This window comes from Phocoena sinus, chromosome 2 (assembly GCF_008692025.1).
Source record: "Phocoena sinus isolate mPhoSin1 chromosome 2, mPhoSin1.pri, whole genome shotgun sequence".
In the NCBI taxonomy this organism is placed as follows: Eukaryota; Metazoa; Chordata; class Mammalia; order Artiodactyla; family Phocoenidae; genus Phocoena; species Phocoena sinus.
This window is the reverse complement of record NC_045764.1, coordinates 152,623,256-152,637,204: the sequence shown is the minus strand read 5'-3', so window position 1 is coordinate 152,637,204 and position 13,949 is coordinate 152,623,256. Positions and strand designations below refer to the sequence as shown.

The following is a 13,949-nucleotide window of genomic DNA, read 5'->3' as shown; positions in this document are numbered from 1 at the left end:
TAATGAATGTGTGTCCAGGTACGGTCCACCACCTGCTGGTCCAGTAAGTTTACCCACTTTCCTTAATGGTTATATAAAATTGCTTTGGAATAAAACCGTATGTATTTTGCTTTGTTCTCAAATATTTCCTGGCAGCACCCCCTTCCTGCTTTCATCCTTCTAAACTATTTGCCAGGACTTACTACTTCCAGAGAGATGGAAGATCCTCCACATCTAATTACCAGCATCAGGCCACTCCAACGTCTGTTCTTCATCCTTTGTGGCCACGCCCACTGCGGGAAGATGGCAGATCAGATCTCCCTGTGGTCCCTGGCGTCCCAAGGTCAGGTGTCTGCGGATCGTTCTTCACAGATCTAACAACTGATGTGGAAATGAAGAAGGACCTGACTTTCACCATCCAGTCAGCCTTTGGGGAGAAACCCCTCCTGGAAAACATCCTCTGAATAGGTGATGGTTTTTGGTTTGAGAGATACATCTGACCCCCCAAAATAAGAATTTATTTGCAGACTTGAGGGAATTGCGGGGGGGTAAGTTTTTAAAAACCCTTTATAGAAGCTTAATTATTGCTAAGCCTTGGAGCCATTGTCTGACCTCTAGAGAAAAGTCTATGCACTTGGGGAAATATTTGCTCCTTCATGATCTTCCAGGGCCCTGAAAGAGGAGAGAGACATTCAGGGAGGGAGCGGGTAGCCAGCCACGGTTGTACGGGAAGGATATCTCTCAGTTTCACATGCATTCATGGAGCAGGGCTAGTCATCTTGCTTGGTACTGGGGCAAGAGAGGTCAGGAGTGTAGCCCTAAAGGAGCTTGAGGGAGCTCTGCTCTCACGCAGGGAAGAAGGCTTAGTAACGCTGCATTCTCTTACTCCTCAGAGCACAGCTAAGTTCCTCTGGGAATAGAGAAGAGGCTTCTCTTCTCTCCCGTGTATCCAGCCCCAGGTCCTGGGAGGATGGTTCCCTAAAGGGAGGGGCTGCAGTCGGCCAAATCTCAGGTCTCCACGTTCCCAAGCAGCAGGGCAGCTACGCATGTTGATGACGTGGACCCCATGGAGGCCCCGGGCCTGGAACATGTGATAGCCTCTCTGACATAAAACTGCAGGCCCAGAAATCCACAGAGGCTCTTCTTTCTCATGAGCTGTGGTCATTCAGTGAGGCCTCAACTCTACTCATCCCACTGCCCCCCCGCCCCCCCAGTCCTTCCCATCCCTCAGGGGGTCCTGAGCCGGTGGCTCCCCTGGGCCTGCCTTCTCTTGGCAGCCCTTCTGAATCCATCCCCCCAGGTCCCCTCACCTCTACAGCCCCAGCCCCCAAAGGCCACAGGAGACTCCAGAAAGTTCCAGCAGGCCCTTGGGAGCTGAGTTGGTCCTGCGTTAGTCTTCTCCTTGGCTCCAGGTGAAGAAGTCAGCAAGGCTGGCTCCCAGCCCTGGCCTGGAGAACAGTTTGTGTTGCTACACACTGTGTGGAGAGCTCTATGGCTTAGGTTCGAGCCTTTTTTTTTTTTTTGGTCGAACCGCACGGCGGGGTCTTAGTTTCCCAACCAGGCATCAAACCCGGGCCCCCTGCAGTGGAAGCATGGCGTCCTAACTGCTGGACCGCCAGGGAATTCCCATGGTTCTAGCTTTAAAATACAAAAATCTCCTTCACAAAGGAGAAGGACTCCTTTGTGAAGTCCTTGAGACATCATGAAACAAGGAGAAGGGCAATGGTTCTCCTACAGCTGAGAACCACCAAGGTTAGTCAGCCATGTCTCTGGGTGGCTCAGGTCATGGATGTGGGGACACTTGAAGAACCCAGCACTTCCCAGGTGAGGCAGCTCAGAGGAGCCTGGAGTGAGTTTCTTTGGCTTAGACACATCTGTTTTTGTGAGGAAGGACAGGTTTGTCTGGGTTTGGAGAAAACCAGATGATAAAGGAGGGCCTCAGGAATGTCATGGACTCCAAGGATCTCACTGAGCCCAGAGGAAAAGCCACAGCGTTTGATCCCTCCCCTCCCCTCCCCACGGCTGGTTTTCCCCTCACACTCGGACATGTATCACAAAACTCCTGTTGAACTAGAGGACCGGAACTATGAGGAAAATATGAAAATGAGTTTTGTGCATTAAATGAGGATGGCTTTTATAAATGCTTGATAACGGAGGCTGTATCGCCTCTTTACTTGATTTAGATTTCCTTAAAATCTAAATGTTAAGGTGGCCAACTCAGCTTTGGCCACCAGTTTTAGGATGGCTGATGGAGCCTCAGGTTAACCAAATTAATATCAGACAGACAAGCAGATAGGCAACAGGCCCATGATGTTGAGGGGTGGAGATAGAGACGGCCAGTTCAATTTCCAGGAATAAGTGGAGGGACATAAGCTCAGTAAGAGCAGGGGCCATGTCTGCCATATCCCCAGTCACACAGCCACACCCGCCAGCCCCCAGCGCGGGGAGTCCCCTGGCAGGGCTCACTGCATGCCGAGTGGGGGGAAGTGGGACGTGCATTAGCAGCTGGAGCAGGACAGCCACCAGATAGTTTCCTTCTAGGAAGAACCCCAGTCTGCCCGCTCATTAGACCTAGTTCCCCATAGAATCATTCAGGGCTGGGGAGTGGTCTCAGGTTGTCTCTGCGCCTGTACCTTGTCCTAGATGTGGATTCTATCTACTGCCTGTACTTCCCAGAAGTCTCTGTGCTCCTCTGTTGCCTGGAAACGAGACTGGGAGGAGGGAGGAGTAGGGGAACCTGGTGACCTCAGCACTACTGGAAATTGTTTTGGATGATTTGGGCTCCCAAAGGCACCTGTGAGTGACAGGCAGAGCCAGCTGCCTCCTTAATCTGGGTGAGTGGTGGCAGCGCCCTGTTTGGCCAAGGCTAGCCCTGCAGCTTGCCCGCTGCTCCTGGCTGGCCCCATGTCTCTCCAGGGCCAGGGAGCACACTGCCGTGGGAGTTGTAGGAGCACAGCCTGAAGTATGGGCTACCCTCCTTTCCCCTGAGTTCATTTTCTCTTTAAATCTGCAGGAGCTTGAATCACCTTCAATTTCAAAAAGTCCAAGTCAGGTGACGGTTACTGATCCCTGAGCTAAGGAGACAGTCTCTTATCTCAAGTCAAGGTTTCTTGGAGAGAGCCCAGGTGAGCCTTATGCAGCCAGGCAGGTCTGGAGTAATCTGAGGAAAAGGTCCAGATGGCAGCAGGGCAGGGCAGGCACAGCATCCCTCACCATTGCTGTGTCTCCTCTACCTTCCTGGGCTTCTCTCTGGGCTCTGCCAGGACAAACTCACCTTGGGAACAAGAGTGGCCCACCTTGGTCATTCTAGAGCCTGGAGCCCAGGCCATCCAAGAGAGAAGGAGAGGCCACTAAGGAGCCCGGGATGAGAGGGGAGAACTAGGTGCCCTGGCATTGGAGCTAAAGAAAAGGGACTCATGGCCGAGAAAGGTGGCTTCCACTTGGACCAGACACATCTATCTTAATTCCTTGTTTAAACCTCAGCTACACAGGGGAAATGAAATCTCACATATGGAACATAAATGTCATCTTGTTTCACTCCCAGAAGTGACCCACATCTCCCTACAGTATCTCTGCCCGAGGTGATCCTGGTTCTGGCTGAGCACTGCCAGGCATGGGGACCTGCTCCCTCCAGGGCAGCCCAAGGTAAGCCGTTACCCGGCTGGCCTCCTGCTAGCTTGGTCAGTAGCTGTTCATACTGCCCACGGAGGAGCCTGCCTCCAGCTCCCAGCACCGCTCACACGCGGATGTATCCTAAGCACCTAATCCTGAGGCTGGTCCAGAGAACGCTGCCCCTGAAGATGAGGGACTGGGCTGAGAGGGCCAGCGTCTCCTCAGCGCTGCCATGGAAGTGAGCAACGGGACCACTCCCAGGGCTGGGCACTCAGCTGGTCGCAGGAGGCTTTCTTTCCTGCTTCTTATACCTGTTCTCTTCTGGATCTTGTCTGATTTTCTCAGGCAGGCTTTTGGGCTTATTTCTCTTCCTTGCCCTTAGGTCCCAGGGGCCAGGCCAACCACAGGGTGGGCAAGTGGCTGGCTGGCTTTCTCTCCTGGTCCAGACACGGACGGATTCCAGCTAGGAAGAGCGTTCACCTTCTGGAACCCAGCTCAGCTTTAAGTGAACAACCTGGAGGCCTGGGCTTTAGTTTAATTATCAGATTTCAGCGTGGGCATTCTTTGGAGTCAGGTACAGTCGAGGGGACGGGAAGAGGCGCTCAGACTTCCTCATGGCTCTCTGGTAAACTCGGCATACGTTTTAGTCTACGTTCACCTCATCTTCATGACTGCCCGCGACACAGTCATGAAGACTTCCTGCCTACCCGCCTCCCGGCATTCTCCCATCCCATTCTGCCCGCACGTGACAGATGAAGGGGCTGAGGCAGAAGGAGTTTCAGTGGGAAGGCAAATCCAGGGCCTAGAGTTCAAGTTCAAGGGCTAGGAGTTCAGGTCTTCCGCCTCTCCAGTTAAGGCTCGCTGGCTTCCAGGCCTCTTCAGCCCATGCAGCTTCTGCTCCCGCACCCGCTCCCCTGCACCAGTGGGGCGCGGTTTGAGAGCTAGGCCCTCAGCTCAGGGGGTGTATCTGGCTGCCGGCAGGGGTGAGACACTTGGAAGGCCTCCAGGCCAGCAGTGACCTTGTTGATACGGCTGATGGTAGGGTAGGGAGTGAGATCCACCTTGAACCTGTGGCAGAGAAACATTCACCTAAGGCAAGGCCTGCAGGGGCCCAGGGAGACTGCCCTGCAGGCGATGGGAGAAGCACAGAGGCAGGGCTGGATGAGGCCCCTGGGGCTGGCCAGGGAAGGCCTAGGAAGGCAGCCCTGCCAGGTTGGGGGTCCTTGTTCACAGGTAGCTCTCTGGGGAGGGGGCAGTCTTGTGCAGTATCGTCCTGGCATCTCAGTTTCCTACTGCTCCTGTTCCAGGCCATGGCTATCTATACAACCTACTATGTGTGAGGCCAGTGCTGGGCATTTATATACAGATCATCTCCCCACCCATGTCATAAGCTTCTCAGGCGCAGGGAATGTGTCACACATTTCCATACCCCTGACAGTGCCCAGCACGATGCCTTCCACAGAGAGGTTCCCACCCGTGCCCTCCTGAAGGGCTGATGGAGCAAAGCAGAGGCAGAGCTCACTGCCGGGCACAGGACACACCACGGTCTGGGGAGAGCAGGCTTTTGGAGTGGACTCTTGCAGGGGCGTCCACCAGGTGACACGCCTCCTCTTAGGAGCGGGGGCTATGCGGTATCACCTGGGCTGCAGTGGGCATGGGAAGGGTGTTACACCGGCTTCTGCCTGTCTCTTACGGCCACAGTGGCTGCTGGGGACAGTGGGGGAGAGTCTGCGTGAGATGCTACCTCAGTCGATGAAGTCAGGGCCTGACTGTAGGAGGGATCTGGGCATTTTGAGGGGAGGAGCCAGGAGGAAGAGGGAGGGTGGCAGGGCTCTCTCTTACCTGTCAGCATTTGCCACCTGAGGCGCTAAGCACAGATCAGCCATGGACACCTGCAAAGAGGGTCGGGCGGGCTTGCATCAGGGTGCGCACCCCAGACTCCCACCGGTGACAGCACTGGGGTGCTGGCCCCGGCATTCCCCTCTGCTTCTGGCTCTTCTACCCCACCCCCACTGCCCCACCCCCTCCTCATCTCCGCGGGCCGGCTGGGTCTGTCCCTGCAGCGGAAGCGCTCCTCCCAGGCTGCAGTGCAGTTGCGCTGACGACCAACGCTGTGGGTGGCCAGAGAAGGCTCGATTGCCTCAGTGGATGTTACTGTGCTTGTTCAAAATTGCCACCACAGGCACGTAGTGAGGGCTCCCAGCAGGGAGGGAAAGCCTCTGGGTGCAGGTGGGGGACTCTGGAACCAGAATTACCATAGAGCCAGGGCCTTAGCCTGTAGGAGTCAAGGGCACCTGAATCCTAGAATCCTAGCATTGGAAGGGAATGGAGACATCACCTAGTCTGATCCTCATCTGATGGCCGGACCACCTCCTCATCTCAGAGATGAGGTCTTCAACTTGAATACCTCCAGCAATGAGAAACTCACTTCCTCTTGAGGCAGCTGACCAGGAAGGGGCTGAGAAGCTCCCCGTGAGCTAACTTCTGCTTAACGCAGAGAGGACGACCTTGGGTTGCTGACTCCCCACCCTTGCTACAGCTGCCTCCTCAGGAAGCTCTCTGAGCTGTGCCTGCCCTGGGCTGCAGGGAGGTAGCTGAGTCTAAGTGGAAGACAGTGGCAGCCTGAGGTAGGCCTGAGGGAGGAGGCCACCCCCATGGGCCTGGGGAGAGCTTACCTCATCTCCCACACAGTACTTCCCCGCTGTGCCCTGCAGGATCTGCTCCAGAGCTGGAGGGAAGCAACATGAATACTCTAAGGGGACAGCAGCCTTTCTGGGCCTTGGTGCGTAGCTATGACATGGCAGCTATCTGAGTGGCAGGCTGGAGTGTGTGCTAGAGGGAACACGGCAGTCAGATCTGGAGAGAGGTGATGGGCACATGGGGATAAGATGATGCCTCCCTGTGCTCTGCAAGTTCAGCTACCATTCCCTCCTCTGAGGGGACAAGGCCTGCCACTGGCCAAGGCAGCAGTTCTCACACCGATGTGCTGACACTTTGCTGGCCCTGGCTTCCTGCCTGGAGTGGGCAATGGAGCAGAATTGGGCCATCCATCTCCAAAAGGCCTCAGGCACGAGGTTCCCAGAAGTGCCAGGGGTTGAGGCCAGGTTGGATTCTGCCCAGCCCACTGACTCCTCGGCCCTGCCCTCCCACCCTCATCCATGCCACTGCCAAGGCCAAAGAGCCCAGGAGGCTGCCAGATGCCAGGGCCCCCGGTGTGAGGGCCATTTCTCTAAGAGGTCACCAGGGGGCAGCTCACAGGGGCAAGGACTCACCATTAAAGCCAGAACTGATGGCCCGCTGGGCCCAGGTCAGCTGGTTCTCCTGTCCCACTTGCTTCAGGACAGACAGGTTCTGTGTAGCCCAAGAAAAATCTGGGATGAGCTTTGGGAGCCAGGCTGAGCCCGCGCACTCAGCCAAGTCCCCTCAGGTGAGCTTGGTTCTCATGTGTCCCTGGCTGTACACCTGTCCTACCCTGGACCCACTTTCTCTGGCTGCCCTTGTGGCCCCTGTCCCTCTGGCAGAGATGTGTAAGGGTGGAGGCACAACCCAAGGCCTCTCTCCACTGCATCCAATGCTTCTCCCTGACACGGTCCCTTGTGAGGAGAGGGAGTGTGACACAGGGTTGGGGAGGGCAGCATGGGGGAGGCACATGGGATTGCCTTTCAGGAGATTTGGATGTCCGTCTGCTTCAACTTCCTCTGTTAAAAAAAAAAAAGTGACATGGGGCGGGGGGCCACAGATACACAGTCAGGGGGTCTGTCACACTTAGAGTGACTCTGCAGTCACTCCACCTTTCTGGGGCTATTTCCTTACTTGCAAAGTCAGGGATTAGCACAGATGAATTTTTTTTTAAACAGATGAATTGTTTTAATACTTTTTTGTTTTACCAGTGAAAATTTACCAAAAAAATCTTAGGAGAATCCCAATCTATGACACAGAACAGGTGAAAGGAAGGCTGCTCTGGTTAAAGGCGGGAGGCGGGGACATGCGCTGCTCAGCCTCTCCCTGCCACCTGGCCCTTTCCCCACCTTGGCAACTCAACTCCAGACGTGTCCTTGGAAACCTGGGGCTTCCCAGAAGGCGGCTGGCGTCCCAGGGAGTGGATGCTTTCTGGCCTCCCTCCTCCCTCTGCCACAGGGGCCAGGGCCAAGCCCCTGAGAATCCCCTCTGTCCTCCTGCCACCCCGCAAGGCACCTCACGGTGGGCTGGCCAGGGTGCGCGTGCATGCGGAGGGGAGAGTGCATGCGTGTGGGGATGCGAGGGTGAGAGGCGTGTGAGGGAGAAAGCGCACGGCTCGCACCTGCAGGGGCTGGATGCCGCTGGCCAGGAGGTGAGAAATCATGCGCACGTGGGCCCTCTTCTTTGGGTCCTGAGGCAGGAGTCGCGGCGTGGGCCGGGTTTCCTCCAGGTACTCAATGATGGCCAGCTGTCCGGAGGCGAGCCGTGAGGCAGGGACCATGGGGGGACTGTAAACTCCTCTTCCTCCCCCACGTCCAACACCACCATCGTCACCACCCCCCTTCTTACCATCCCCCCTTCGAGCCCTGTGAAGCCAAGAGGCTCCCCAGGAGGATGAGATCATTTTGGACCCTTGTCCTACAGAACTTAGTCCCCCATATGCTTGAGTCTCCCTTCACTTCCCAAAGCAAGCAAGCAACCTTCCTCCCTCCCCTGCTCATCCCTACTGAGACCTGGGTGCCCTGGGCAGACACAGGCAAGGAAGAGCTACGAGGTCCTCTTGCTCAGGGCACCACGCTCATGAGGGGCCTCCCAAAGCCGCCACTCACTGACTGGCCAATGGTGATTCCATCAATCTTCAGGGCTGGCACCTGCTTCATGGGATTCAGGGCCTGGAATTCTTCAGAGAACTGTGGAGACGAGGCCCTGGTGGACTGGGCAGCCTGGCCTGAGCTGGCTAAAGCAGAGTCTGGCAAGCAGGAAGCCCCTCGCCTACTGCCCACCTGTACCTCCCTCCCCTGGGAAAGGCCCTGGCTCCTAGGCCCAGGGTGACACCTGGGGGATCTGTGAAGTATCCTGAACCCCAGTGGCTGCTGAGATACAGGTTTCATCCCAGTGGCCCGGCTATGTGCTGGTCCCTGCACCTTCTATGTGGTCACCAAGGCACATCCAGAGGGCCTGGCATGGTGCGAGGACCCGCTCACCACCCACACTTCTGGAGCCAGACATGGAGAGGCCAGGCTGTGGTGTGGAGCCTGGAACCTGGGCCCTTCCCATGGCTCCGCTTGCTGCACAGCTGGCCGCCCTGTCCCACAGGCAGGGCCAGCAGCCTCCTCTGGCCATGGGGACCACAGGGCGCAATCTCATCTCTTGCCTGCAGAAGTCTGCACCCCCTGCCGGGCCCCTCTCCAAGGCCTCTAACTCCTGCATTGTGGCCTGGGGGCAGCCTCCTTACCTGCTGCCCCCCATCCTTTGTGAGGTTGATGGTTATCATCTCGTAGTCCATGTTTTTCAAGGCCAGAGCTAGGAGAGACAGCAGACAAGTCAGTGACAGCCTCTGACCACACTTCCCAGGGTGACGAGAGGGAAGGAGGCTTCTTTCTCCACGCTGCTGGGTAGCCCTGTCGCCTTCTTCCCAACTTCCTGGATCACCACCCGCTCCCCTACCCCAGGGCCATGATGCTCTGCCTCTCTTGCCCCTGGACTCTCTGTATCCCCAGCGGACCTCTCATGCCTCTAGGTGGTGCTATGAGGGTGTGTGCCCTGGCCCGCCGAGGGCTCCTGGAGGACAGCAGGGAAATGTCCCCTTCATCTCTGCCCCTGGCAGGGCCTTACCCAGTGGCAAGCAGGGCTTATTTGTTGGAGACACGCAATCATTCCTCCATAAAGGTCATCTGAGGGCCAAGGGAAGGTGCTCAGTGACTACGCAGGGCCCACACAGGCAGAGGACACTCCTGTTCTGTTTAGAGGAGAACCCCTTTCTAACCCATTCTCTCTGTTCTCAGGGCTGTTCACTACAGATCCCAAGGCATCAGGGCTCTCTGGTGACCTGAGCACATCTGCTGTGACTCCCAGTGGCTGGATTTCCTCTCCTTCTCCTTTGATGTTTTCCTCCCAGCAAGGTGAGGGCAAAACACTCGGTCAACCCTAGTGGAGGAGACTGTGTAAGTGTGCACACGTGTGCCTTAAAACATGGCGATGGCCGGTATCAGGCAAACGAGCGAGGGGAGGAGCGCAAGACGTGTCAGTCTGCAGACAGCCCAGGAGACGCGGGGTTCCTCCTCAGCGCCGGTCAGCTCCACCCTGGAGAGTGGAAGTGGTCGGGGCCAGGCAGGAGGCCAATGCATGGTGGCCCTGCAGACAGTGCCCACGCTGCTGGTCTGGCTCCGTCAGGGCAGAGGCTCTGGGCCCAGGGAGGGCGTCTTCTTGGAGAAATGTGTCCTCGGGCACCCCAGTGCTCTTGCCTACTGATTCTAGCAAATACCAAGTGACTGTGGGAGGGGGAGGGTCATGAGGATGGCTTCCGAGTCAGGAACAGGCTCCTGGCAGCAGGCTACCTGGGTTTAAATGTCACCACATTCACTTGCCAGCTGTGTGGCCCTGGACAAGTAACGTCAGCCTCTGTGCCTGTTTCCCCATCTGACAGGCAGCATAGGTAGTAAAGAGCATGGACTAGCTGGAGCTAGGCTAGCTGGTTCAGATTCCAGCCCTGCCTCTTACTAGCTACATGATCTTGGGCAAGTTACTTAACCTCCCTGTGCCCCAGTTTTCCCACCTGTACAATGGTGATGATAAGAATACCTCCCTCCCAGGGTCATTGAGGTTTAAGTGGAGTCATGTACACAAAAACACTCAGCACTGTTCTCTTTCTGTACGAGCTGCTATGACTATGACCTTGGCCGAGGGCTGACTTAAGCTGAAGGACAGAAGGGTCGAACCAGGACTAAACCAGAGGGCCCAGTTTCTCCTTCCCTGAAGCCTCTGGGGTCCACACTGGCCAGCTCTGTTTAATTTGCCAGATCAAATAAGATAAGAACTGAGGAAGGCCAGCTGTTCCCTGCCAGTTACCAAGGATCTCTGGATTCTGTGAGCCTGCCTGAAGCATGGTTGCTAAGGGGCTTTGGAGAGCAGAGTGGGAGAGGTGGCAGGCCCAAGAGAAAAAACACCCCTCCCCCCCTTCCTCTAGTTGGACTTCCGAGGTGGAGGTGCCATTCAAGGCTGAGGGCTCCAGGAGACTGGGGATGCTGTGGCTGGTGCCCTGTCTGACAGAGGCTTTTCACCCAGGCCTCCCTCCACCCCATACCACCCAACTCCAGCTCTCGGTGGAGGTACAGCCCTTACCGATTCGAACTCTCCATGAGCAGGAGCTTCGGAAGTAGGAATAGAGGATGGGCTGAGGAGAGAAGATGAGGACGCATGTTAACCCATGCTTGGTGGGTTCTCAGCCCCAGGAGCCCACTGGAGGGGAGGCAACAGCTCCCAGCCAGGGGTTTCCAAGCCAGCACTGTTTCTTCCCAGCCTGCTAGGCCTCCTTCCTCAGGCCTGCGTCTGGAAAACTCAGGCCAGACTCAGAGCTCTCTGGGTTAGAGGCCTTGGGAGTCATGTGGGGTCCCTCAGCTCCAAACTGTGCTGTCATGCATTCTTGATGTCCAGGGGCCCCCCAAAGGGGCAGCCAGACTGCAAGTGCCCTCCTTACCTTCCTAGATTCAGCCATGATGATGTGGTGACCCTTGGCCTCTCAGGGAATGTCCCCTCCCACAGAACTGCGGGGCAGGGGGAGGAACCCTAAAGGGGTGGATCCCATGAGCCAATGGGGAAGCTGGGCTAAACAGGCATCAGGAGAACTTTGACTCTGGTCAGAAAGGGCATCTTTATCTAATCTGGGGGAAGCTTTTTATGCTTCTGGTGGAGTCAGGTCTGGTGTCCTGGGCAGACAGCGAGGCCTGGTTTTGAAGCAGTAGTTCATGTGGTGCAGTGGGCTGGGAGCTGGCATACTGGGAGTCTGGTCCCAGTGCAGGAACTAGCCCCGCATGACTGGGGACAAATCCCTACCTTCTCTAGTCTTCAGCTCCCTCATCTGTAAAACGAAGGGTTGCCCTAAAATGATAGCTTATTTCCTTCCAACAGTGGCAGAAAGACCAGGAAATCTAGTTTTCTGCGCTTTGGTGCCCATCTCTTTCAACATTCCACCCACCAGTCCTCCAGACTCTCAGGTGATCTCATAAAAATAGCATCTGGAAAACTCAGGCCACACTCAGAGGGGGGAACTTTCCTGGCGGTCCAGAGGTTAAGACTTTACCTTCCAATGCAGGGGGTGTGGGTTCGATCCCTGGTCAGGAAGCTAAGATCCCACATGCCTTGCAGCCAAAAAACCAAAAAACATTAAAAAAAAACCCAGAAGCAATATTGTAATAAATTCAATAAAGACTTTAAAAATGGTACACATCAAAAAAAATCTATAAAAAAAAAATAGCTGGGGAATATGCCCACTGACTCCAAAGCTGAGGTCATAAGCTGGCAGCCCACAGTGTTCTGTTTGGTCTATACTGTATTTAAAAATGTTTCAATTCATTGCTAACATTAAAAGTCACATTGTTTCATATACAAATCCTGTTGTCCGTTTTTTCTTAAAAAAAAAAAATCTGGAGATAGTGAACTCAGTTTCCTGAGGAGCAAAATTGATCAGAGCCCATTAATGGCCCCTTTTAGAGAGGGCATGCCCTCTCAGATCTGCCACGGCCCCCACCTCGTCCACTTCTCTCATTTTTGTTACTCTGAGGCCCCTGAAGGCAGCAGGGTGTGTGACCTCTCCTCTAAAGTTTAGGGGACTCACCAAGCTGCTACCTGACCTTGCTTTCATCATCCCTGAACTACCAACTCCATCTTCGACTCCATCTTCTACGTGGGCAAGGGCACAAGTTGGAACCCAGTCCCTCCCAAGTTAGTTCCTGACCCTGGGAGTTCCAGTCTATTCTGAAGGCAACTTTCGTGGGGAAAGTGAAGATAGTTCTGGCACAAAGGTCAAGTGATAGGCAGCAGGTGTTCTTGGAGGGAGAAGAGTTCGTAGGCTACAACTGGATGTACCCTGTTCCAGGGTGCATCCCTTTCCTTATTTGGTTAGGCTGGAGGGGCCCCTGGGGCCAAGAGGCAGCTACACTGAAACAGAATGGAACCACTAGAGAGCTGAAGACATCAGCTTAGAATCCGTAAAGAAATGCCTTACCTAATTATTAAATGTTACACCTTTGACCTAGACTAAGGGTGACCACAGAATCACTGTAAATGCCCTACCCTCAGGTTTCTTACTTATGGGCCATCAGGAGATGTAATGGAGAGCGGTTTCTGATCTTTCTCTTACCAATGATAACTGCATAAACCATCCCATGTTCCTTTTTGCATTTATAGGGCTAAATTTTAAGCCCAAGTAAAATATGTTTCATCACCACTCCTGGAAGAATTGTTTTTAATTCAAATATGGATTGTCACCACTCTAGCAGATTTTATTTTAAAACCATCTCTTACACATGATTTTCGAGAAAGACTCCTAAACTCCTATTTGGGAGTGGGAGGGCTATACACTGTTAAAGTGATGCTATATCCCACCTGATGGGCCTGCCACCTTCCTCTGAGCTACAATAGCTGTTCTCAATCTTTAATAGAGATTGATAACAGTGGTTCTGGGGTTGGTCCTGGGAAATACAAATTAAAACTGGTAATAAGGTTCCCAAGTGATTGTGATGACTGTAAGTGCCACAGTTTCCCCTCACCCCTGGCGCTCTCTCAAAATGCAAACAACCCTGAAAGGCCATTTAACTGTTAAGAACTGCCGCGCCGACCGGCAGGGCTGTGCGGAACAGGGAGACGAGGGACGACGCTCGGAAGCCCTAGCAGATTGAATGGGGTTGGGGGTGGGTGGAGAGACAGATGAAGAGCAAGGGTACAGCCACCAAACCAAGTCAGGTACTCTCCACGAGGACCCTGCACCTCGCGCCCAATCCTCTCGGGATCACAGGCCACAGCTGGTAGCGCGCAGGTGCAGAGCGGTGCCAGCGCGGCGCATTGCATGCTGGGAGTCCCCGTAGGAGCTGTGGGCGGGGCCGAGGGGCTCCCTTTGACCCCCGCCCCCCCAAGGTCTCTCCGTGTTTCTAAGAAGATCCTCTCTCCCCTGATGCGTGACACAGACCTTCCCCACTTGCATCTCGCACTCTGGGCGACCCCTCTTCCAGGCCAGGAAACTTCGCGCCTGCGACTCTCCGAGTCGTCGACGATTCAGGCCCAGTGAGACCCCGACACGTCAGAACTTACGTTTTCGTCTCGGTAAAGCTAGGGATTGGACTAGAATGAGCTTTAAGGTCTCTTCTAGCTTGCCCCGCCCTACCGCCACGCCCCCACTCCTGGCG

At 55.0% G+C, this 13,949-nt stretch overlaps 1 protein-coding gene across 4 annotated transcripts; it reads right to left on the bottom strand.

Moving 5' to 3' along the window:
* Nucleotides 1–4,091: 4,091 nt before the first annotated feature.
* On the bottom strand, nucleotides 4,092–13,874 carry GSTZ1 (glutathione S-transferase zeta 1). Of its 4 annotated transcripts, none has more exons than XM_032624694.1 (9): nucleotides 13,733–13,874; nucleotides 10,891–10,942; nucleotides 9,005–9,072; nucleotides 8,379–8,459; nucleotides 7,892–8,017; nucleotides 6,864–6,942; nucleotides 6,267–6,319; nucleotides 5,434–5,483; nucleotides 4,092–4,659 (listed from the first exon to the last, which is right to left on the bottom strand). In XM_032624694.1, exons 1-9 carry the CDS (start codon nucleotides 13,745–13,747, stop codon nucleotides 4,533–4,535), a joined length of 651 nt encoding a protein of 216 aa, XP_032480585.1. In that variant the 5' UTR covers nucleotides 13,748–13,874; the 3' UTR covers nucleotides 4,092–4,532. The 4 variants fall into 4 exon arrangements, with proteins under 4 accessions (XP_032480585.1, XP_032480586.1, XP_032480584.1 ...); XM_032624695.1 differs by lacking the exon at nucleotides 13,733–13,874 and adding an exon at nucleotides 11,849–13,678; XM_032624693.1 differs by lacking the exon at nucleotides 13,733–13,874 and adding an exon at nucleotides 11,246–11,302.
* Between the last annotated feature and the right edge of the window lie 75 nt (nucleotides 13,875–13,949).

Excerpts from the sequence above, each read along its gene's own strand:
- GSTZ1 (XM_032624696.1), bottom strand. The coding sequence starts at position 8,660 with ATGAAACCTGTATCTCAGCAGCCACTGGGGTTCAGGATACTTCACAGA. Across the intron at positions 6,320-6,863 it reads CATCAGTTCTGGCTTTAATG|CTCTGGAGCAGATCCTGCAG; the intron begins GTGAGTCCTTGC and ends GCTTCCCTCCAG. Across the intron at positions 5,484-6,266 it reads AGTACTGTGTGGGAGATGAG|GTGTCCATGGCTGATCTGTG; the intron begins GTAAGCTCTCCC and ends CCCTCTTTGCAG.